This window comes from Oryzias latipes, chromosome 17, assembly GCF_053564925.1.
Source record: "Oryzias latipes strain Hd-rR chromosome 17, Olatipes_Hd-rR_3.1".
NCBI lineage: Eukaryota > Metazoa > Chordata > Actinopteri > Beloniformes > Adrianichthyidae > Oryzias > Oryzias latipes.
Window position 1 is genome coordinate 17,592,544 of NC_136253.1, and position 22,648 is coordinate 17,615,191.

The window sequence follows — 22,648 nt, forward strand, 5'->3', positions numbered from 1 at the left end:
ATGAGGCCCCAGGAAACCAACTGCACCAACTTACAGCTCTGTGTTCATCCAAATATTGATGCACCAAAGTTTAAAGTCTCACACTTGATACCTATCGTCAGAAGCTTTTAGCGCGTTCTTGAATGGGCATGGACACACTGGACTGTCCCTACCTGATACTAGCGCATGTCTGCCTTCTAGGGTTGGAAAAGGGTTGGTGCGAAATGTTGAAGTGGCACAAATATCGCGAATCTTGCTCCAGGCTTTTTCTTTCACTATTCTGATATAAAAAACTTGGTGCCCAGTCGGGCACAAACTGCAATTAGTAATTTTTTCTCCAAGATGAATTTTCAAACAGTCTGCATTTATGTGAATTAAAAAAGGAAGCAATCCATATGTCACTACCAAATCTGAGTCCTTAATTGCCAAAGGTTCAAGCTGTTTAACTACTTTCACCAATATTCTTGTTTTAACATGAACATCAACTGCAATATAAATAAAAATAAATGTATAAATTAACATAAATTACATATGTATTTACATTTTTCTTCTTTTTAGTCATGAGCGGAACAAAATCTGTGTTATGGACTGAGCAAGAACGAATGTCATTTTGAATCAATTTTGTTTTCAGACTCATAGGCTTTACTTCTTAAGCTAATTATAGAGATGAAACTTGACATGACAGAGGACATGGACAAACGAAACAGACAAACTAGAGATGTTCCACACTGCGGCTCATCCCTAAAATCCTGAGTACTGTAATCTCCTATAATGTAACAGAAAAAGAGTGTAGTTAGGGAAAGGACCTCCTACTAAAAAAATGAATGGAGTTGAGTCTTAAACAGTGCGTTGGATTAATTTAGAATCACAACAGTATAGTACAGCACACAGAGCTAATCTACGATACATTTGTTTCAGGTCCACTGACATTTTTCACACACTGTTAGCTAATCAAAAAAGGAACGTTTTTGTTTTATGTTGACCAAACCCCTATCCCCAAAAATCTTCAAATGAGAAATATTAAAAAATTGCTTTGTGGATTAAAACAACATGTGTAGTGAAATATCTGCAAAAACACTAGTTTGTACCTTTTTATTTTCATGATACGAATCTAGGCACAAAGCCAGAGACAAATCAGGTTGCATTTACTATCACCTAAAAGTTCAGTACTTGGCTGGTCCCAACATGGACGCTTCCCTTGTTTTGCATATGACAAAAATCAACAGATTTAACATTATAAATAAAAATAAGAGTTTTTTCCATCAGCTTTCCCTTGTTCTATTTACATATGTCCGTTTATCAGTCCGTGTCCTACTTTACATCATATTCCTTTGTTTTCTTGTGTTTTGCCTTTGCTGTATCAGCAGAGCTGCAGCCGCATCCTTGGATATTGACTTGAGAAAACTCACTTCAGGTCGATGCCCTTCGACGGAGCCTCTCCTTTGGCCTAAAGCACAGGAAATAGAAAGACACAAAAACATAAGTTTTGGTCAAGAAAGTTTCACAAAAAGTTTTTTCAAACTTAACATAAAAAGGTGGGCTTTTCAATTACATTAATAACAACAGAAAATGTATAACATGACAAATGTTAAAACTTAGCTGTGTTACACCTTTATGCAAAAAATCAGCTCACTTTGTTGGTTGCTACACTTGTCATAATTATTAGTTGTTAATACTGTTAAAACAATAAATGGCAGAAAAAGCAAGAAATTTTAAAGAATGTTCTATGAAAATATTCCAAACTAATTAGACTACTGTATTTTCCGGATTACAGGGCACACCGGATTATAAAGCACAATGTTAAGGAATGGTCTATATTAAGGGTGGGCGATACTGGGTATCGATCTGATACCAAAGAATTACAGGGCTATTATCCCGGATATCAATACAGATACTGATACCTTTCAAAAAAAATGCTGTATCATAGAATAATTTCAGAAACACATAATAACTAATAGAGACATTTGGCAAATAAAAATGTTAATTGACTAATCACATCAATCTAAACTGAACTTTCATCAACATTCATCCGCACAATTTGGGAGGGTATTTACTCAAATTGGGCTGTTTTTTTCCCAATCTAGCAACACTGCAGACAGATAGACGCTGTGCTTCCATTGAAAGCATCAATCCCACTCCGCTAGTATTGATACTTCACTTTTGGTATCAATACTATCAACACTGTTTTGTAGTAGGTTTAGGGGATGTCATCTGGACTTGGTTTTAAAGTTAGAAGACGTTTCACCTCTTATCCAAGAGGCTTTGTCAATTCTGAATTAGCTGGTCGAAGAGCTGGTATATATGCGCTCATAGGGGAGGAGTCAGACCTGAAACTGGATGGTATTGTCAACTGACTCCCTCCCCAAACTGGTCATCCCTTTCAGCTATTAACGACCCAGGTGGGTCCATCTGAATAAGAGGTGAAACGTCTTCTAACTTTAAAACCAAGTCCAGATGACATTCCCTAAACCTACTACAATGGAACCAACCTGGATGAATGAGAGTCTTCATAGACATATCAATACTCTTATTGATACGCCCACCTAGGGCCTAGTCTATCTTTTTAAACTTATGTTATACATAACTAACTATAAGGCTCATTAAAAGGACTGTAACATTCTATTCTTAAGCTTTTTAGAGTAAACTATATATATATATATATATATATATATATATATATATATATATATATATATATATATATATATATATATATATATATATATATATATATATGAATATGATAACATATTCAATTTGGCACATTAAAGAGCGTTTTTTAAAATAAAGTATTAGTTATTTTCGCAGCTAATTTTCATACTCGGAAGTTAGACTATCAATCTCTGAGGCACCGGTTTTCTCTCAACATACGAACTTTTGCAAAGATAGATGTGCATAATGTGCATGTAAAAGGAAAGCGTTTTGCTGATCACTGCTAGCTACGTGGAGAAAGTGTGTGTGTGTGTTGGGCTGGGGGCGGGGCTTGCAGCACAGACTCTTCCTGGAAGGGGCTGTTCTTCACTTTGTAATGTAACAATTTGAGGACCCACTCGTTTTCATGGCTTGGGAGGGGCCAGTGCTCAGAGAGTAGGTTTTTAGAGAAATACTCAGAAATACGTGAATACAGCAAAATATTGCCTTGGAGATGTTTATTTGTTAGGAATCAACATTCTAATACACCAAAAAGCTTAGAAGATTTTGTATTATATTGGCCCTTAAGGCAAGACAAAAGAGTCACAGATACGTCCGCCAGTCAGACATTTACTTACAGTAACTCGAGAACCTGTTTGTAACACATAAAAAAAGTCTGATACCACTGAAACAACACTAACTCCCAACCTTATTAGAAACCCGTAAAAAAACAAAAAACAATATAGCTATATATATGCTGTGTTAGCGTTTTCCCAATAACACCCAACAAAACTATTTTGACAAAGCTCAATGTACCTCTCAAAATTGCTTCAACATCAGTAATCACAACCAGAATTAATTCATATATAGGATACTCAAGATTATATTAAAGAAAAAAATAAGGATTTTAATTTGACCTCACAGTCCAGAAAATGTGGCAACTGCTCTTTGAATGACAATGTGATTAATGATTAACAGATGCCTCCGAGATGTAGAGTCTGTTAAAAATAGCAACGGCTTTTTACAGTGCATACAAAGATTCTGGAACACTAGAAAGTAATTACTGTGTTTCTGTGATCTTTTGCCTTCAGACAAAACTGCCAACACTTGTCATTATCGCATTGATGAAGTTACTTGATTATTTATGAGTGCTATGTCCCCTTTCTGCTATTTAATCGTTGTTTGGTTAAAAATAAAATGTTAATGCTAATTATTTGATTTTTAAAAGACAATCCAACAGAATTTGATCTAATAGCATCCAATATATTAGAATATTTGCACTGTATTTAGTAATGCTATTTTTTCCCAATCATTAAAAATGTAAATGCCAGATGATTCAGCCAGTTAATTTTTTTCGCTGTCTTGTAAACGCACTTTGACAGAATTAAGTAAGAAATTGTATCTACATTTCCACATGGACAGGTTCATCCTGCATGTGTTGATCTAAAAGGGAACAATGGTTTCCCATTGACTGCAATATAAGCTTAGCTTAGCTATAGTCCCTGCCTACAGTCTTTACTTCACGCTCCCCTCTTCTGGCTTCCCCTTCATATCGTGTACTTTTTGTCTTTTTGTTTAAGTGTGATGTGTGTTAAATTGTATTCACATAATACAAAATGTAAAAGTTGCTGTTTTTTAAGATCATAAATTTGTTTTTTTTAAAGGTTTTAATTTTTCATCTTACCCTGAGCGATGGCCGAGGGGGTCTAACTGGCTTGATTGGTTGTGCACACTCGGCTACTGGGTGTCTCTGCCTTCTTTCCAAGGGCTCCAGGTCCTCGGCTACGTCAGGACAGCTGATGTAGCCACCAGCGCTGAACACCGACCCTAAGTCACCTTCCATCAAGGTTTGATGGCGTTGTGAAGTGAGCCTGTCCGGATCCTGTTTGGGTGGTGTATTGCTAATAGCAGTGAAGCTCATGTCATGTGTAGCGGTGTTCCTGGTGTTTGAAGCACTGGTACTTGAGCTGAAGAGCTCCAACCTCTCAAGGTCTTCTGATGTCAGATCACTATCTGAGCTGTTACTGGAGGAACAAAGATTGTGTTCTAGTTTAACGATGTATTGGTTGTTGTTAGCCTCAGGTAGATTGTCCTTACTAGACAACTCCAGAACCTCCTGGTTGACATGGCTGTGTAAATCCATCAGTTCTTGATTTTCATCACAACTAGGAACAGGAAATCCCTGGCTGAAATGGACATCAGAAACAAATACTTCCTGGTTTTCTTTGCTGCTTAAATCCAGAATTTCTTGGTTTTCATGGCTATCTAAATCTGGTACCTCCTGATTTTCAGGCTGGGAGAAGGTCACCAGGTCCTCACTGCCATAGCTACAAAGTAGTAGCATCTCTTGGTTATCATAGTTGCAGGGTTCTGGAAGTTCCTTGTTGTCAGTATTAGAGCAAGGCTCCACCACCTCCTGGTTCTCGTAACAAAAATCCAGAACTTGTTGATTTCCATGGGCATGCTGCTCCCTGCTTTCAAGTCTTAATGGTCCCAGCACTTCCTGGTTTGGAATGTTTCTGCAGTCTCCCAGGTCTAAGAGATATTCTCCGCAATGCTCAAGCACTTCTTGATTTTCACAGTTAAAAGGTTTCAGATCATCTTGGTTGCTGTTGTTAAAATGCTCTGTTTTCTCATAATTTTCATGACTGCTGAGTCCAATTACCTCCAGGTTATCATGGTCACAAAGATCTATTACCTCCTGGTTCTCTTCCTCAGGGCTGAGTTTGAAACCATAAGGGTCAGAGTCATGCACTGGGAGTGAGGCAGTGATGTCAAAACTGTAGAGATCAAATTTTAACTGTGACTGAGAAGACATGGCTTCGTGGTGGAAATTCAAATCACTTTCAACAGAGTCTGGACTCTGTTGATCTTCATCTGGGTCTAGAAGGGTCAAACTAGAATGCTCTGGACTGAGTTTAAACCCATAGGGGTCGTAAGAAGATTGACTGGTTGGTTCATAGTTCAACTCAAAGCTACTTTGACCTGATTCTGGCAGGGCAGCAAGGTTCTGGGTTGTTGCAGTGTTGTTGTGTTCATCTTTGACAGTGTCAGGATGCTCTGCATCATAACTTGAGGGTAAATTATGGGGTGGATTTTGATCTGTGTCCTCCGTCGAATCTGGTTCTGATGGAACATCTGGGTTGCTTTCAGGGACATCCTGAAAAGGGTCTGAGCTCCAACCTAAAAGCAGCACAAATAAATGAATTTCTTAAACACAGTCATGTATAAACTACACTGAAAGAGAGAAATTGTAAAAGCAAAGCTTAAGTCACTCCACCTTGCTGCAATGCTGTTGCTCCAGTGGCAGTGTCACCTCCTAGAGATCCAAGACTGATTTCTTCAATGTCAGAAGGTGGGGAGACAGGACAAAGGTCCAGTTCATACCCATTAGGGTCTGATTCCACAGAGTACTGGCCCTGGGACCTCCAGCCCTGCACTGGTTCTGGAGCCAGCTCTTCTGATGAGCTCTGAATGGGTTTAAATCCCTGGGAATCTTGCGCCAACGCAATGGCGTCCAGGTCCTCTCTGCTGTAACTGATCTCAATGTCGCTGTCTTCATCTGGAAATTCGGACTCAAAGCACTGAGTTCCTGTTGAAGCTTTGTTTTCTGCACAGGACAGGCTGGTTTCTGCCTCTTCACAGACACCTTCTATCCTCTCATCAGTGGAGGAAGCGTTTGCCTCGGAAAATAGCATGTCTGCAGCAAACGGGTTGCTTCCCTTGAAAGGGTCAGACGCAAATCCACCTATGGAACAAACCATTTAACAGAAATTTAGTTTATTGCTGTAAACCAGGGGTCTGCAACCTGTGCCTCTCAAAGAGCCATTTGGATCAGTTTCCCACTGAGATGAAACCACAGGGAGCCGCAACACAAGGTGTGTTAGAAAAAATGTTTTTGCCGACATATTGTGATAGTTTATTTGGCATTTCTATGGATGACAACTATTTTTTATTAGGAAGCAGCTGTTAGTTTGTTGCGGGTCTGGAATCATAAGCGGTGAGTCTAAGCCCCGCCCCCTCCTCTCTACCTGTTCGTTGTTTTCCCTCGCATGCAACCCCCCCCTCCAGCGTGTTCTACACAGACAGTGCAACTTATGGTCATCGTAGCAGCAAGGTGACAGGATAGTAAGGGGGCCCTAACGCAAATTTAATGATTTTAAGCGGAAATGGGTGGTTTTAGTCAAGGGGGGAAAAAATTGCTTTTTTGGGGGCGCTCATGTGTCCCCTACGAGATCTTTCCATCCCATAACAGACTCAGGTCGGCGTTCACAGCTTCAGACACGCCCCTTCCGCGCGTTCACGCTGCTCTCTTCCTCCTGCCCGCTCGCACTACCTGATGGTGTTAAAGGCACCACGACAATCTTAGATCATGATGGTTATTTTAAAAAACCACAGAGAGCCGCAGCACAAGGATGAAAGAGCCGCATGCAGCTCCGCAGCCGCCGGTTGCCAACCTCTGGCATAAACTTAGACTCACTCTGATCATCTTTTGATCTATTGCAAACGCCTTCCCAGTGGCCTTTTGATCATGATTATGCTAGTTTTTAATCAAAATAAAAAAAACCTGTGTTGTTTCCTAGGACACAGCAGCAGTATGTCATTCGAAATTCGCCTGTGAGTTGTGGGTGGGATGTTGGCACGGAGTAAGCCCGCCTCTACTTCTCGCCATTCATCTGTGCACGCGCTCTCGTACTAGATATCAGCTTAGACGAGGAAATGAATATGTAGGAAAAAAGTAGATGCATCAGAATGAAGCGGAGCAGGGATCTCGAGGCTTGTCTTGTACGTCATTTTTTGTCTGCTCCTGATACCCAACAATTTCAATAAATAGAACTCAGAAACACAAATTTAAGCTGACCTGACTTTATATATGTCCTTCATCTTGAACCACAAGAACGTGATAAAATGAAAAACACCAAAAACACAATTTTCATTGGAGTGGGTCTTTAAAGCTGTAAATGTGGAAACCTGATTGCAACAAAATGCTCCATAAGAGCAGTTTTACATTTGTTGATTTCACAATAACAGATAAAGCTTAAAATGTTGTGGGATCTTATCTTGTCTAATCTTCACATCCATGGTAAAATGTTATTCACTTACCAGAGGAGTCGGTTTTAGGGAACAGATCCTCATTGAAGAGATAATCTAACGCAAAAAACAAACAAACAAACAAACAAATAAACAGCAATTTGGAAATGTTTCAATGGAAGTAGTGCGACAATGAGGAAAATAGGATCATGTTTGATAATTCTGTATTGACCAGCTATTTAATATAATGATGAGTCAATTAGTTAATGGTGCTCCAACTATTTTTTTTCTTTCAAGATCCTTAATATTTTAAGTCAAATACGTGAATGAATAATTCAATGAATGAATGAATGAATTATTACTGGCTTGAGGCCCAAATGTACAGTGGCCCTTAAGTGCAACAAATCTCATAAACAAATCACACTATGCAAAAACAGTTTTAAGATCACAGGAATATTTAAAAAGCACAACAAATTTTAAACAAATAGCATTACTTAAATAAATAAAAAAATCCAAAAACAAAAATGCAAAAAACAAAAATGAAACAACAATTCAGAAAACATAAATACTTTCCAGAAAACCAATTGAAACGCTAACAAAAACATAACCCAATGAGAAACTGGAAAAGGTATAGGTACATTGCTGATTGGATGACGATATCCAGTATTGTCACATGCTAAATAACGTTTGATGGACATGATGGAAAAACCATGAAAAAAAAGTAAAGCAAAAGTAATTTACAGATATCAAAATGAAGTGTAGGTAGGTGTTGTGATTTTTGAAATGTTTTTGCGTCGATTGATTTTTTCATGTGATTTTCATTTCAGGGGCACTGTACAAAAAATAAGCCCTTAAAAACAAACAAATAGAATTTTTTTTTTCATATAAAGTACAATAAAATAGAGAGCATATAAAAAGAGAGGAACAATATACAAAATAAAGTAAAACACAAATTACAAACTTAAAAACTGAAGGGATTAAAGAAAAACCGCTGTAACCATAACTTTGTTTGAAAAACATGCAGAGTTGCAACATTTTGGTTGTCTCATCTAGACTGACACTAAATGTGAAAACCTGTTGGAGTATAAATCTAACAATAACGAAACAGGTGCGTGGTATGTAAAGGTTAGATCATGACCAAATACAAAAGCTTCCTGCAATTTGTTTTTCTTGTGAGTAATGTCAAAAACCTACGATCGCTCTGGCAGTGAGTGAAGGGGTTGTCCTTGAAGAAGTCCAGCTGGTTTAGCGCTCCTGGGTTTAGATCATAGTCTTCATCCTTTCGTTCTAGGTCCCCTTCAATCTGGATCTCCCCTTCATCTGTCTCCTCCTCAATGTCTGATCTGTCCTGTTGACAGATTTAGCATCAAAGTGTGACCTTTCTAATTTTAGTATTTGTCTGAACAGATAAGCAAAGCAGGAGGACTTGTAGTCCACTACAATACCTTTGATGAACTGGTCCCACTGTCCTGTTCTTCTCTGGTGCTTGCGAGATTGTTGCAGAAAGGTAATCCATCAGCAGCCTGTCAAAAACAGCCAGCAAATACAAAGATATTCATCAACTGTAAAGGCAAAAACATGTGTTGTTGGAGACAGTAGCATCTGCATCGTAAACATGTGACTTTCCTCCTTTTATTAAGACATACTCTGATGGAAATTGTGTTTTTGTTGTTTTTAACATGTTTTGTGGCATTTTTTCCATAATGGAGGACATACATAAAGGAAATTAAGCATTAAATTGCATTTCTGAGTATTTCTTTTATCAAATCATTCTGCAGAGTTTGTGGGCGAGTCACAAATTCCCTGCTCCAAACACTCAGATAGGGGATGAAAAAGGGCGTGGGGGTTGCTCTGTGCCAACAGTCCTCCCCACAACACGGAGGCAAATTTCAAATGAACTAATTTTGCTCTGCAGAAACTACGTCCTAAGACACAAGTTTTTTTATTTTGGCTAATAAAAGCATAATTATAATTAAAGGGCCACTCGGAACAGCTTTAAAATAGATCAATAGATGATCAAAGTGGGACTTTAAGCCACTAAAAGAAGCAAAATTTGCACATTCAGCTGTGTAATGGCCTAATGGGTCGAGGTTATTTTACTTTTTTATGCTGAGGCAGCAGAAAGCTAACAAAATAATAAAATTAAGAAAATGTTTGTTTGATATTCAGTTGAAATTGAAACATTGACAACGATGGATAATCACAATATGTAAGGCTTGAAGTAATATAAAAAAACAAACTCAATCCTTGTAGAGTTTTTTTTTCCATATTTCATTTTATATCTTACTGCAAGGAAAACTAGGTTTTGGATTTGAATTTCTCTTGAAATGTTTCTTTTCCACAAAAAGCAGCAGCATTGTCCTTCAGATTCAAAACAAATATGACACAAAAAACTGTAATAATAATGAAAAAAAAGAATGGACAGACAACATCTGCATTATAAGGTTATCAATGACTGCATGTTTTATGCGATATCTAAAAAGCACTCACTCATCAATAATATAAAATAGTTTGTTATTACATAATAGTGACATATTATTATTGGTAATCTTGGCTGAAGGAAACAGGTACCAGAAAGGTGATTATAGCATTCGGGAACAAGAAATAAATTCAGACTATTAGTCCAACTCTCATAAATTTGTTGGGCAGTTTATGTTTAGTCAAATTCCTGTAGGTCATTGTTTTCATTTAGCCTTAAAAAAAACATGTTTGAAAATATGAATCATATTTTGAACGTTTTGAATGCTTTTTAAATTCTGCAGGGTTTATTTTACCATAATAAGGTCTGCATATGCAGGCAGTGACTGGCTCCTTCCCCATGGCCTCATGGGAAGTGGATCATCATCAGCTGTGTCTGCAGGGGAAGCTGACTGCTCCAACATGCTCTCTGGAGTTACCATGCCTCCTGACAAGGAACACAGAGTGTTTTCCTCCTACAGGGAGAAACAAAAAGGTTTAGGATTAGCAACTAAATGCAGACGTTTAGAAAGACACACGGTTTATTTAGTTATTTATTTGTGTGTGTGTGTTATTTTGACACCACTAGTCATTTATTTTGGCATACTGTTTGCAAAGGAAGAACTGACATCTGCCTGTGGGTTACTATACTGTGTGGGAAAAATAAAAAAGGGTGGGGGGTTAAGGAAAGAAGAGAATGATTACAGAAGAGGGGTGGGTAGCAACAAGTTGCTAGAAATTTATAATCATTGCTGTCAGATGTAAATGTTAGTCTAAAAGGGGCGGGGCTTGTCTACACACACTCAAACGTTACATCAATGTTACTCAAACATACCAGTTTGCTCCAATAATGTTCACACACAGACATGTCAATGAGGACATAATACAACTAACATTCACCCACACATACTAATGCATTCAGACTAAACCATGTAAAAACCTTTCATTCAGTCACGAAAACTATTTGTGCAAAGGTAAGGTAGCACCTGTGCTCAAGTTAGTGCTTATGTTCTGCTGAGGTGGATGACGGATGTGTTTTGCACTTTCAAGCAAAGTAGGAAAGTCCCATACGGTCAGTATTCGCCATTTACCATGAACACCAAAAAAATACTCCTACTAAAAAATTTATCATCTAACAGCGCTACTAAGGTATTGTAGACATTATTGACTGCATTTCATACAAATTGAAATGCACCACAGGAATTAGCTTCTTATTCTCCATTGATGGGACTTTTTCCCCAAAATTCTTGCATAAACGATTTCGAAGAGAGTAACCCTTGTGCCATCCTAGGCACTTTACCATTGGGAGTTGGGTCATTTAGACCCACTAGACAGTGCGCTGAACCTTTTTTCTTCAATGATTTGTGATCTTCACTGGTGTTCATGGATTACATGAAATCTTTCCACCTTTATCCACCTTTGTCATGGTAGGAATAACACGTCAATGTGAGGGTGGGGTCATCTAAGATAGTACAAGGGTTTAAGGAAAAATTAATTGCAGACCTTGGACTTGTTAGACTTGATCAATAAAGAAAAATAACCAACCAACAAAAATTTCCATCTGAAGTGAGCTGCAGCTGATATTATCTTGGTTTTGAATTTACAAATGAAAATATTGGATGTAGATTTCAGTTCAAATCAGAAAAAGGGATGTACTTCAATCTCATTTGGCTGAACTAATGTGAATGACAAAAGCTGGAAAAAAACAGTACCACTTGAAAAATCAGTATCTGTTTGATCTGACTGACCATTTGAAGATACAAGTTTCTGTATTTGTAGTGACTCAATTAGTGTAACCATTTTGTCTGACAGTACTTCCAAAAATCTGTGAAGAATAAAGCAGCACATATTTTATCAGTCTTACCAACATCAATTATGGCAGCTGTGGTCAAAAGGACAACTGATAAGAACTCCACCTAGTTTCTCAAAAATATTTCTGGTTAAATTTAGTCCAGTAAGTCCTATCCTACATGTGTAACAGCATGAAACAAAGTACTGAAGGGGATCTTTTTTACCTGCAGTATTTCCTCATACGACTGTCGAATTGAGTCCTGCAAAGGTGTGTTTCTTTCTCCAGCCTCCTCCACCTTCTTCTTTGCCTTTTTCACTTCTTCCCTCAGCCTTTTCAGTCTCCACCTCGCCCTGGCAAGTTCTCTTTCGTACTCCTCCACCTGGTTTTCTTTTTGCACTTCTTCAGCTTGCAAAGACAGGATCTAGAATGAAAGAACAAATACTTTACTCATCAGATAAATACAAAATAAAAAACTACTCACAATAGTTGGGTCTTAGTTTCCATCTTTATTTTGCAAACCACAAAAAACCCAAAACAAAATGACGGATTTGTTGAAAAATGCACGAGGACTAAGGCTACACATTTACAAAACTCCGTAAGAACAAACTGCACAATCTGTTGCATTTCTCTCCCTAAGAGAGGACGACAGAGGGCAATAAGCACATGCATCACTTTAAAAAGTGAATTCCCCACAGAGGATGACAGCAAGAGGTTATGGATATTTTTAACCACACTCCCAACACCAACAGACTTGAAAGAGATCTTCAGCATGTTCCCACCTCAAGTGAGCTTGACCTTGAAAACATGGAAACCAAGCCCCTGTCTTATGGAATAAACTCCCAGCTCATGTAAGAGAGGCCGACTCAGTTTCTACATTCAAAGCTAGACTGAAAACATTCCTCTTTGGACAGGCTTATTGTCAGACTAGTTAGTATTAAGAGATTATTTAACTTAATGTTAGTTTGTTTAAATTAAACTTAATAATAACTATTTCTTTTAAAAGGCTGCTAGAAGTTGAAGCTGGGGTAACTATGGTACACTGGGGTTCTGTCCTCTTTCCTTTTTTACTTCTAGCCTTCCTCTCCTCTATTCTTGATCATAATTTATCATTTAGTTCTCCATGCCTCTGTTTGGTGCAGTGCGATTCATGTATTGTCCCTCTTTTCCTCTCCCCTCCTGGGGAGTGGGAGTGCTTCCAGACTCCAGTTGGCTCATCCGTGCTCCAGTTCCTGACCGTTTACCTCGCCTTTGCTCCTGCTCCTACACCTGGCTGTGGATCCTGCCTCTGGCTCATCTCTGGCTCGTCTCTGCTCTGTACCTGACCGAGTACCTCGTCTCTGCTCCTGCTCCTACACCTGGCTGTGGTTCCTGTCTCCGGCTCGACTCGCGCCTTTGACTGTCCCCACAACCACGGCTGGATGAAGCTCGTCTGCTGGACTTTTATATATGTAGTTGTAGATTTAGATAAGTTAATTCTTCTCTAAGAGTTCTGGTAAATCGCCTGTCCGTCCTGGGGGAGGATCCCTCCTTCATGTGGGCACCCCTGAGGTTTCTTAGTTTTTTCCGGAATCCGGTTTTTTTGGGAGTTTTTCCTTACCGCGAAGGGGGGTCTAAGGGCAGGGATGCCAGTATAGCTTAGTCAGTTTGTTAGTTCATTTTAGTATTTTTCTATTGAACTCTTTGTATTCGTGATCCTTTTGATTTCATGTTTTACTTCGAAGCCCATCGAGACAACTGTTGTTGTGATTTTGGGCTATACAAATAAAATTGAATTGAATTGAATTGAAATGTACTCCAAAATGGAACAACAACTTTCATGTTCTTGGTCAAGAGAGAGATACTGAATCAAAACTGGGTGTGTTTTCATCATAGCTTGGTCGAAGATGGCGGAATAAGATAGGTGGGACGAATGGATGATGAGAGAAATCTGAAGGCACCAAGCAGCCAGTCTATTCTGATCTAACCTTTTATGTTACATGAATTACTTTCAGTGTCATTTGGTATTTTTGTTATAATGTTGTTAAATATTCTTTTGTCTGAGTCCGTCCTACTTCTGGGTTTTCCTATACCAGCCAACTGCAACATTTGCAGGGGGGGGTATCATAACCAGGTTAATGAAATTGACCACTATCAAACATCTGCGAGAGTGTAATTGTTGCTTTTATAAACGGAGAGACTGGTGATAAAATTCTCTGAGGGGAGACAAACGGCTTTTAGGTACAGATGAGAGTGGAAGATCAGCATGACTTTCAGAAAAGGTTATGTTTCCACATCTCGTCTAGCATCTTAACCCTTGTGTTCTCTTAGATGACCCCACCCTTACTTTGACGTGTTCTTTCTACCATGACAAAGGTGGATAAAGGTGGAAAGATTTCATGTAATCCATGGACACCAGTGAAGATCAGAAATCATTGAAGAAAAATGGTTCAGAGCACTGTCCAGTGGGTCTAGATGACCCAACTCCCAACGTTAAAGTGCCTAGGATAGCACAAGGGTTAAAGGAGGCTTTGAAATAACTGTCTCTTTGACAGAACAGAGAGTGTAACACCAAAGTTAAACCTGGAATCTCTCACTTTAAGGAACATGGACCTTGAGGACATTTGGGAGTTATGAAAGCACGAAATTAATCAACGTTACCTGGTGCTAATTATTACCAATACTGCAAGGAAGATGGAAGTGGAATCTTAAAAAGGTAACAGATTTGAAAATACGAAAGTACTCAAGGTTTTAGGTAAGTGAGAAAGAATTTTGACTGAAATGAATTGCTTGAAGTGACCAGAAGAGGTTAGAAACTAAACAGCACAACTGAAGTATTAAATTGTGATTTACTTTTTTTTTAAACATGAATTACATTCAGTCTCGTCTTTTTCTCCAGTACAGCAAACTCCACTGAGCAAAATTTCCGACGAAACCATCAAGAACAGAGATCGCCTACAGGCGCTTAAAATGAATTAAGGCAGGGTATTTTATTCACTAGTAATGCAGAACTCAAATGCGGTGGGACAATGTTTCACCTGTTGACTTTCTTCATAGCAGAGCTGTCTGGTTTCTTTTATTTGCTGAATCAGACTGTCTTTGTGTTTGTCCAACTTCAGCAGGGTGTCCTCCAGTTCCTTCCGGTCAGACTGCTGCTCCTGAAGCTCCAGACTCTCCACTGTCACTGCATTCTCCAGCTCCTATATGCAAAAGCACAAACACACACAAACCGCAGCAGGATTAGAAGGAATAACTGAGTCAGTAACATGCATATTAATGGGAAAAATCATTTTCTTGATGATTGAATTTGGCGATTGCATTAGCTGGATTGTGGGATTGTGATTTACAACATGGTCTAAGAAAATGAAGATATGATCTTTTGATGAATTTTGAAGGAAAATGATATAGAAATGTTCATAAACAAAAATTTGAAAAATAAGAACTTAAAGAGTTCTACAACACCAAATTAAATAAATTATAGAGTAACAAGTTAAGAAGAACTAAGTAATTTTTTTTCTTCAAACAGTAGTTTAGTGTTTGTCTGCTTCTCTTTCTAGCACTCCTGCAGTTGGTAATTGACCTATTTTTCATACGGTGTTTGTCTTTTTCCTGCACCGTTGGAGCCCAACTGGTCACGGATGAGTGACCTCATTGAATCTGGTTCTGCTGGAGTTTCTTCCTAATCTTCCTAAGACATTTAGGGTGGCTGTGGTGCAGAGGTAGAATGGTTGACCCCTGAGCAAAAGATTGCAGGTTCAGTTCCTGCCTTGTCCACCCATGTGTCAAAGTGTACTTGGGCCAGACGGTGAACCCCACATTGCTGCCAGTGTTAGGCAGCGAAGCCACCATTAGTGTGTGAAAGTGTGTGAATGTGGGTGAATGAGACTGTGTAAGGCACTGTAAAACACCTTAGGCCTTTTAGGACGGTAGGAAAGCGCTATACAAGTATACGCCAATTACTGCCGTTTACCGTATCCTTTCCACATTCATGCTTTGTGTGATCAATATGAAATTTGACCTAGAATCCTTTGATGTTTTCTAATGATCACTTATATAGGCTATTATATAACACATATGATGACAATTTAGCCCGACTGGAATCCTCTGGGCTGGATTGGGTTTGTCATTTGATCTTTTCTCCACAACTCAACATTTGTTGCAGACACGCTGATGTATTCATCATGATTTTACAGTCAAAGTTAAGTACTTTACATTGGCCCACTAAATTGCATACACATTTATCATGAATACTCAATATAAAGAGTTTTGTTTATTTGTAATTGTTTTGTTTCAATTGTTTTTTTTTTTTTGTTGTTGTTAATCAATTTAAATGACCAGTGGGAGTGGCTTAATGTTCTTAAAGCATTAGTCCTGAGCTTTCAGAGTTCCCTCACCGAAGTGACTTTCTGATTCTGTTCAATTCTTGTTTTGTGTACTTTCACATGAGGTACTCCTCATGTACTGCCCTTTTATTGGTACCTGCTATTAGAACATAGACTCATGGTGAAGCTTCTTTCCAGTATCTTGGACCTCACCTCTGGACTAACTTACCTGTGGACTTGAGAGTTTTTGCAACATTTAACATATTGTCATTTTTAAACTTAAATGCATTTTGTATGTATGTTGATATGTATGTATGAGTTAACATGTCCTGGTTTACCAGTACCTCTTCAATGAGTTATTATCATCAATGTTGCCTGTTATTTTATATAGGATCTTTTGAATATGATTGTGTTAAGTTGTGTGTTGTGAGTGGATTAGAGCTAAGACTACTCATTGTTTTAACCTGGTTTTTATATCTCTCTGTTTCTAAGCTTGTGGCCTAATTGTGTATGATGAAAGGCGCTGAACAAATAAAGTGATTAATTGATTGATTGATTAATGAAAACAGCACTGGAAAGAACCCCTGACTGCAGTTTTTCTGAATGAATGAGCTTTCATCAACTGTCAAGTTATCCCATAAACAGACAGTGTGATGCACTCCAGCCCATGCATTCTGCATCACTAGATGTCCTATAGGATCAACATGGGCATGTTGTTCTGCTCTAGTTCCCTTTGGCAGCACTACATCTCTGAGTTGGGTTTGTCTTTTAAATGAAGGGTAGTCTTGTGCATTTTCTTTGCCATTGAAAAACCTTTTAAAGTGTGGTACTTGCAGTAAGGCACATCTGTTGGGTTTTAGTTCTCAATTTGATGTCCCTCTGTCCAACTACTTTGATTCATAATTACTCTCATCTCTCTAGTCCATTAAGATCTTTTATAGCCAGTCCTTTTTCTTGTCTACTAAAAATGTCACCATTGTGAGGCTGTCTTTTAGATTTTGCTGGGCTAACCCCTCCTCCTCCTCTTCCTCTTTATCTACAATCTCGTCAGTCATCCGCAGCATCCGCAGCCTGGGGTCCTGTCCACTGTTCCCTGCTTGAAATTGTCTCCTGCATCGTTTTTTTCCATTTATGAGAAAAAAAAATAGTTTTATACTTTGTGTACTGCAAAAACATTATTTTTTTTTCCTGAATTTTTGAAGTCTTCAGCTGAATCCCTCTCTATGAGAAAGTCTCCTACACACTTAGTGGAAAGGGGGTCTAAGGGCAGGTATGCCAGTACAGCTTAGTCAGTTTGTTAGTTCAATTTAGTATTTTCCCATTGAACTCTATGTATTCATGATCCTTTTGAGTTCATGTTCCACTTTTTCAAATACCGATACGAAGCCCATTGAGACGACTGTTGTGAATTTGGAAATTGGAAAGTGCTTTTCTGCGAGTGATGTTCACACATATGCTAAAATACATCAGGGCAAGCATGAACATGGATGTTTTCATATTGGCTGACACCCAAGATCTACAGTGTCACATGTGGCACACCTCAAGGGACTTTACATCAAAGCAGATGAAACACCAGAGACTTTCCATTCATGCCAGCATTGGTTGGAGGAGGTGGAGGAATAATCAAATTTAAATTAGTCTGGAATCAGTGTTTGAAAAGATTTTACCCTATAAAACCCCTAAAATTTTGACATCATGTCTAAATTTTCTTTAGACATGATGTTCACACAGTGATCGCCATCTAATCTTCATCTGTGGAGGACTTCGGTATTCCATGCGAAGACGAAAACTGATCTATATCTGTCATAGAATGTCACAGGATGATTCAAAGAACAGTTTGTAGAATCAGACAAATGAGGCTCAACATCAAAGATCAAGGACACTTATTATTTGGACTCCTGAGATCAAAGCTCTTCACAGTCTTTCCTATGATTCCATTCCTGACATCTGAGGTCACTTTAATACCATGACTATCCCTTTTGGTGGGCAGGACCAATTTTTACAAAAACTGACCCATTACAAACATTTTTTCGTTGGGCTTAAAGGTAGTCAACGATAAAAAAAAGAACCTACTAGATACATGAACAGCTTATAACACGTATGCTCATTCATATTTAAAGCCTTTATCAATTCAATATATGCTAACAAGGTCCCAGAGCTCACAGCAGGTTGTACATTGTCATCACAGATGCTATTGCTGGACACGCTGCAATGGAACTGAATACATTTTAAGAACATAAATATTGACATGTATGATGCACGACCTGGTCACATGACAACAGTAAATAAAGAAAGAAAGCCTCTAAAAGATGATACCACAAAACATATGAGCATAGACAAAAAATATATACAACACTCTTTGAAACATACACATGCACACAACACACCAGTGCTAGGTGCTGCGGTCTTCTTACTCTAATCTCTGCTTTCTTGGTGAGGATTCTCTCATCTGTTTCCATGACGTCTGCAGCATCCCTTGGAGATGACCAACACAGGAGGCAGGAATGCTTGAGGAAAGTGGAAAGAGAGCACTCATTTTTCCAGTCTGCCTTCCCTCCGTCATCCGCATGTTCCTGAGATGCCTCTATTTTTTCTTGCTGCATTGCTGGCTCCTCCATTGCTGCCCTTCCTGGCTGTCGCTACACTGCAGAGGAGGCGGAGCCACCCTTCTCAGCGTGTCACGGCTTGTGTGTGTGTGTGCGCGCGCACGTACATGGAGTAATGTTTGCAGGCAGACTGCACCACTTCAAGAATAAAAGGAAGCAATGGGATGAGTCAGGCAGAGAGAGCATCTATTGAGGTCTCTCACAGGGTTTCCTTGTGTTATGTTCCCTGCCTTCATGTGTTTTCTCTTCCTCATTTTTTCCCCTCCCTCAGCCTGGCGGCTTCTCTACTCTTTAACAGTCACTCCTGCATTCCCTCCCCCACCCTTCATCTCCATCACTTCCCTCTGCAGTATGCCTCCATCTGCACGCAAACACCCATACGAGTGTGACTGAGTCATTCATAAAAACTAAGATTAGATATGACAACAGATGTTTAACTGTACACATAATTCTTTAGTCCTTTTAGATTCCTTTAGAATAATCATCACAGTAACACATTTGATGTATTAGCGTTATGAAAAGTCACATGCCAAAAAAAGAGCAGTTTTTAATTTTAATTTATGTAAATGTTTTTTTCATTTGTTCCAAAAAACCTGCTGAAACACAGCTTGGTTACACAAAAATTTAGGTAAAACATACTATGTAACTTAATCCAGACCACTATTCTCCAACCTACAAATCTTTTAAAAGCAACAACATTTTGCAATAATTCCCTGTATAGCTTATGTCTCTCCATTTTTTGTGAAAGAAATGAAAAAGAAGAAGACTATACTCTTCTTCAGTTTGCAGATTGCAAAGGGCATAGTGTACATGAAAGGAAAACACAATCAGCAAATGTTGGGTTTTACTGCCACAAGCGAAGCATCTCAATTTAAAGTGGATTCTGATTTCTATGTTAAAATTTGTTTGATTTATCTTAAAAATTTTCTGTGTATTCCTGAAAAGAGTTAACCTACTGATGGACTTCATTGTGGCGCAGTTGTCAGCGCTCTTGCCTCACAGCGAGAAAGTCTCTGGTGGTTCCTTTCTGTGTGGAGTTTGGATATGTGCAAACTTGGGTTTTCTCCTGGCACTCCAGCTTCTTCCCACAGTCCAAAAGCGTGCTTCAGAGGTTCATTTGTGTCTCTAAATTGCCTCTAGGTGTGCATGTGAGAGGTTGTGTTTGTCTGTGTAGCCCTGCAACAGCCTGGTGACCTTGTTTAGGGTGTACTCTGCCTTTTCCAACAGTAGCTTTTCATTGTGCTTGAGTCTGTTGGTTGTTTGGTAGATTAGTGAATCTCTTCAAACTTAAAATTAAAGGTACACATGACAGACGTTTTCTTTATTTACCTTAAACATCTACTCTGGGTACAGCATCTCTTCATCATCCACTCCAAAAGTGATTAAACTCATCGACCATAAGTCACTTTTAACAGATGTCTCACTCTGCCTCCGCCAGTTATTGACCTTGTGTCCTTCAATCTTGCTTTAAGCTCCGTTTCATGCCATGTTGTCAAACAGTGTCAATAACTTTAAACACAAACACTTTGCGTTTTTCCATGAGATTGAACATTCCCGAATAAACAGCCAACAATCCGCAGAAAAAAAAAACAAAAAACGCCCCTCTCACCCTCCGCGGGTGGTTTCTCCTCTAAGCTCGGGTCCTCTACCAGAGGCCTGGGAGCTTGAGGGTCCTGCAGTATCTTAGCTGTTCCTAGCACTGCACTTTTCTGGACTGAGAGGTCTGAGGTCTTTCCAGGTATCTGTTGTAGCCACTCCTCCAGCTTGGGGGTTACTGCCCCGAGTGCTCCAATTACCACAGGCACCACTGTCACCTTCACTTTCCAGGCTTTCTCCAGTTCTTCTCTGAGTCCCTGGTATTTCTCCAGTTTCTCATGTTCCTTCTTCCTGATGTTCCCATCGCTTGGCAATGCCACATCCACCACAACGGCTTTCCTCTGTTCTTTATCCACCACTACAATGTCTGGTTGGTTCGCCATTACCATCCTATCAGTCTGGATCTGGAAGTCCCACAGGATCTTTGCCCTCTCATTCTCTGTCATCTTCGGAGGTGTTTCCCATTTTGATCTTGGGGTTTCCAGTTCATATTCTGCACACATGTTCCTGTATATTATTCCAGCCACTTGATTGTGGCGCTCCATGTATGCTTTACCTGCCAGCATCTTACACCCTGCAGTTATGTGCTGGATTGTTTCAGGCGCTTCTTTGCACAGCCTACACCTTGGGTCTTGTCTGGTGTGGTAGATCTGAGCCTGTATTGCTCTGGTGCTCAGGGCTTGTTCCTGGGCTGCCAGGATGAGCGCTTCGGTGCTGTCCTGTAGGCCAGCCCTTTCTAGCCATTGGTAGGACTTCTTGATATCAGCCACTTCAGTTATGGTCCGGTGGTACATCCCATGCAGGGGTTTGTCCTCCCATGAGGATCTGTCCTCCAGCACTGTATCCTCTGCTCTCCATTGCCTGAGACATTCACTGAGCACACTGTCAGTTGGGGCCTTGAGCTTGAGCTTGAGGTACTCATGGATCTTGGATGTTTCATCCTGGATAGTGGCTTCTACACTCACTAGTCCTCGGCCTCCTTCCTTGCGGCTAGCATACAGTCTCAGGGTGCTGGATTTGGGATGGAACCCTCCATGCATGGTGAGGAGCTTTCGTGTTTTAACATCCGTGGTCTGTATCTCTTCCTTTGGCCATCTTATTATTCCTGCAGGGTATCTGATAACTGGCAGTGCGTAGCTGTTTATTGCCCGGGTCTTATTTTTGCCATATACATTTTGCAGATATATATATATAAATATATATATATATATATATATATATATATATATATATATATATATATATATATATATATATATATATATATATATATATATATATATATATATATATATATATATGCATACATATATATATATATATATATATATATACAAAGATTTAAATGCCCAAGACAGAAATGTAAAAATAAGAAATACAGAATTCTATAGTAAAAGAAAGGTCTAGTTGTAACCAAAATCTTCATCTTGTAACAGAAGAATCCTGGTTGCATTGAGCCATCACACTCTGCAGTGGTAAAGAAGGCCATGGGCTGTAGTCTGAAGACTATAAACCTGGATGTGACATCAGTCGAACCTAGACCTCCCTTAGAGAGAGGCAGAAAAAGTGAGGCTTCATAAATCCAGTGCTTCTCAGTCAAATATGACAATATAAACAATTTTAAGACTCAATCGCTGCTCCCTGTCAAGCAGCTCATTGGCTTTTGAGTAAACCAGTCTGCAATGATCATGTTGATTGGTCTTAACCCTTGCCACCAGAGGCAAGGTGGGGTTCAGTGTCTTGCCCAAGGACACTTGGACACATGGGTGTGCAAGGTGATAATGGAACCTGCAATCCTACAATCATGGGTCGACCGCCCTACCGCTGCATCACGGCTGCCCACGCTATCCTAGGCACTTTAACATTGGGAGTCGGGTCATCCAGACCCCACAGGACAGTGCACTGAACCTTTCTTCTTCAATTATTTGTGAACCTTACTGGTGTCCATGGATTACATGAAATCCTCTCCACCTTTTTCATGATAGGAATAACACGTCAGTGGTCATCTTGACCCCATAGGATCGAAAAAAGGTTAAACACATGGGCATAGTCAGGGTTGGCCCAAACCACCATGACACTAAGCCGCGACGAAAAGAAAAAAAACAACAACACAGCATCTCACAACCAAAAATCTTACTGTTAAAACTTACAACTGCCCACAAATAGGACTGCCTTGCCATATAAAATGGGTCCGCTAAGAGCAAGCTCTACTTTTACAAAGAACTTAGCACCTGTATTCAACAGTTTCAAGCAGTTTT

General features: G+C 39.3%; 1 protein-coding gene across 2 annotated transcripts; it reads right to left on the bottom strand.

Moving 5' to 3' along the window:
* Window positions 1–521: 521 nt before the first annotated feature.
* On the bottom strand, window positions 522–20,385 carry LOC105356173 (uncharacterized). Of its 2 annotated transcripts, none has more exons than XM_011486376.4 (10): window positions 18,603–20,385; window positions 14,905–15,066; window positions 12,114–12,311; window positions 10,416–10,574; window positions 9,087–9,164; window positions 8,836–8,989; window positions 7,714–7,758; window positions 5,891–6,358; window positions 4,295–5,793; window positions 522–1,426 (listed from the first exon to the last, which is right to left on the bottom strand). In XM_011486376.4, the coding sequence occupies exons 1-10, from the start codon at window positions 18,804–18,806 to the stop codon at window positions 1,385–1,387; spliced, it is 3,009 nt and encodes a 1,002-aa protein (XP_011484678.2). In that variant the 5' UTR covers window positions 18,807–20,385; the 3' UTR covers window positions 522–1,384. The 2 variants fall into 2 exon arrangements, with proteins under 2 accessions (XP_011484678.2, XP_020566505.1); XM_020710846.3 differs by having other exon boundaries at window positions 18,576–20,385.
* Window positions 20,386–22,648: the final 2,263 nt, after the last annotated feature.

Bases quoted from the DNA above. Each gene is read 5' to 3' on its own strand.
- LOC105356173 (XM_020710846.3), bottom strand. From the start codon at position 18,806: ATGGAGGAGCCAGCAATGCAGCAAGAAAAAATAGAGGCATCTCAGGAA. The intron at 15,067-18,575 runs GTGTGTTGTGTG...TTTTGCATATAG, and splicing joins GACCGCAGCACCTAGCACTG to GAGCTGGAGAATGCAGTGAC. The intron at 9,165-10,415 runs GTAAAATAAACC...TGTTTTTGACAG, and splicing joins CATATGCAGACCTTATTATG to GCTGCTGATGGATTACCTTT.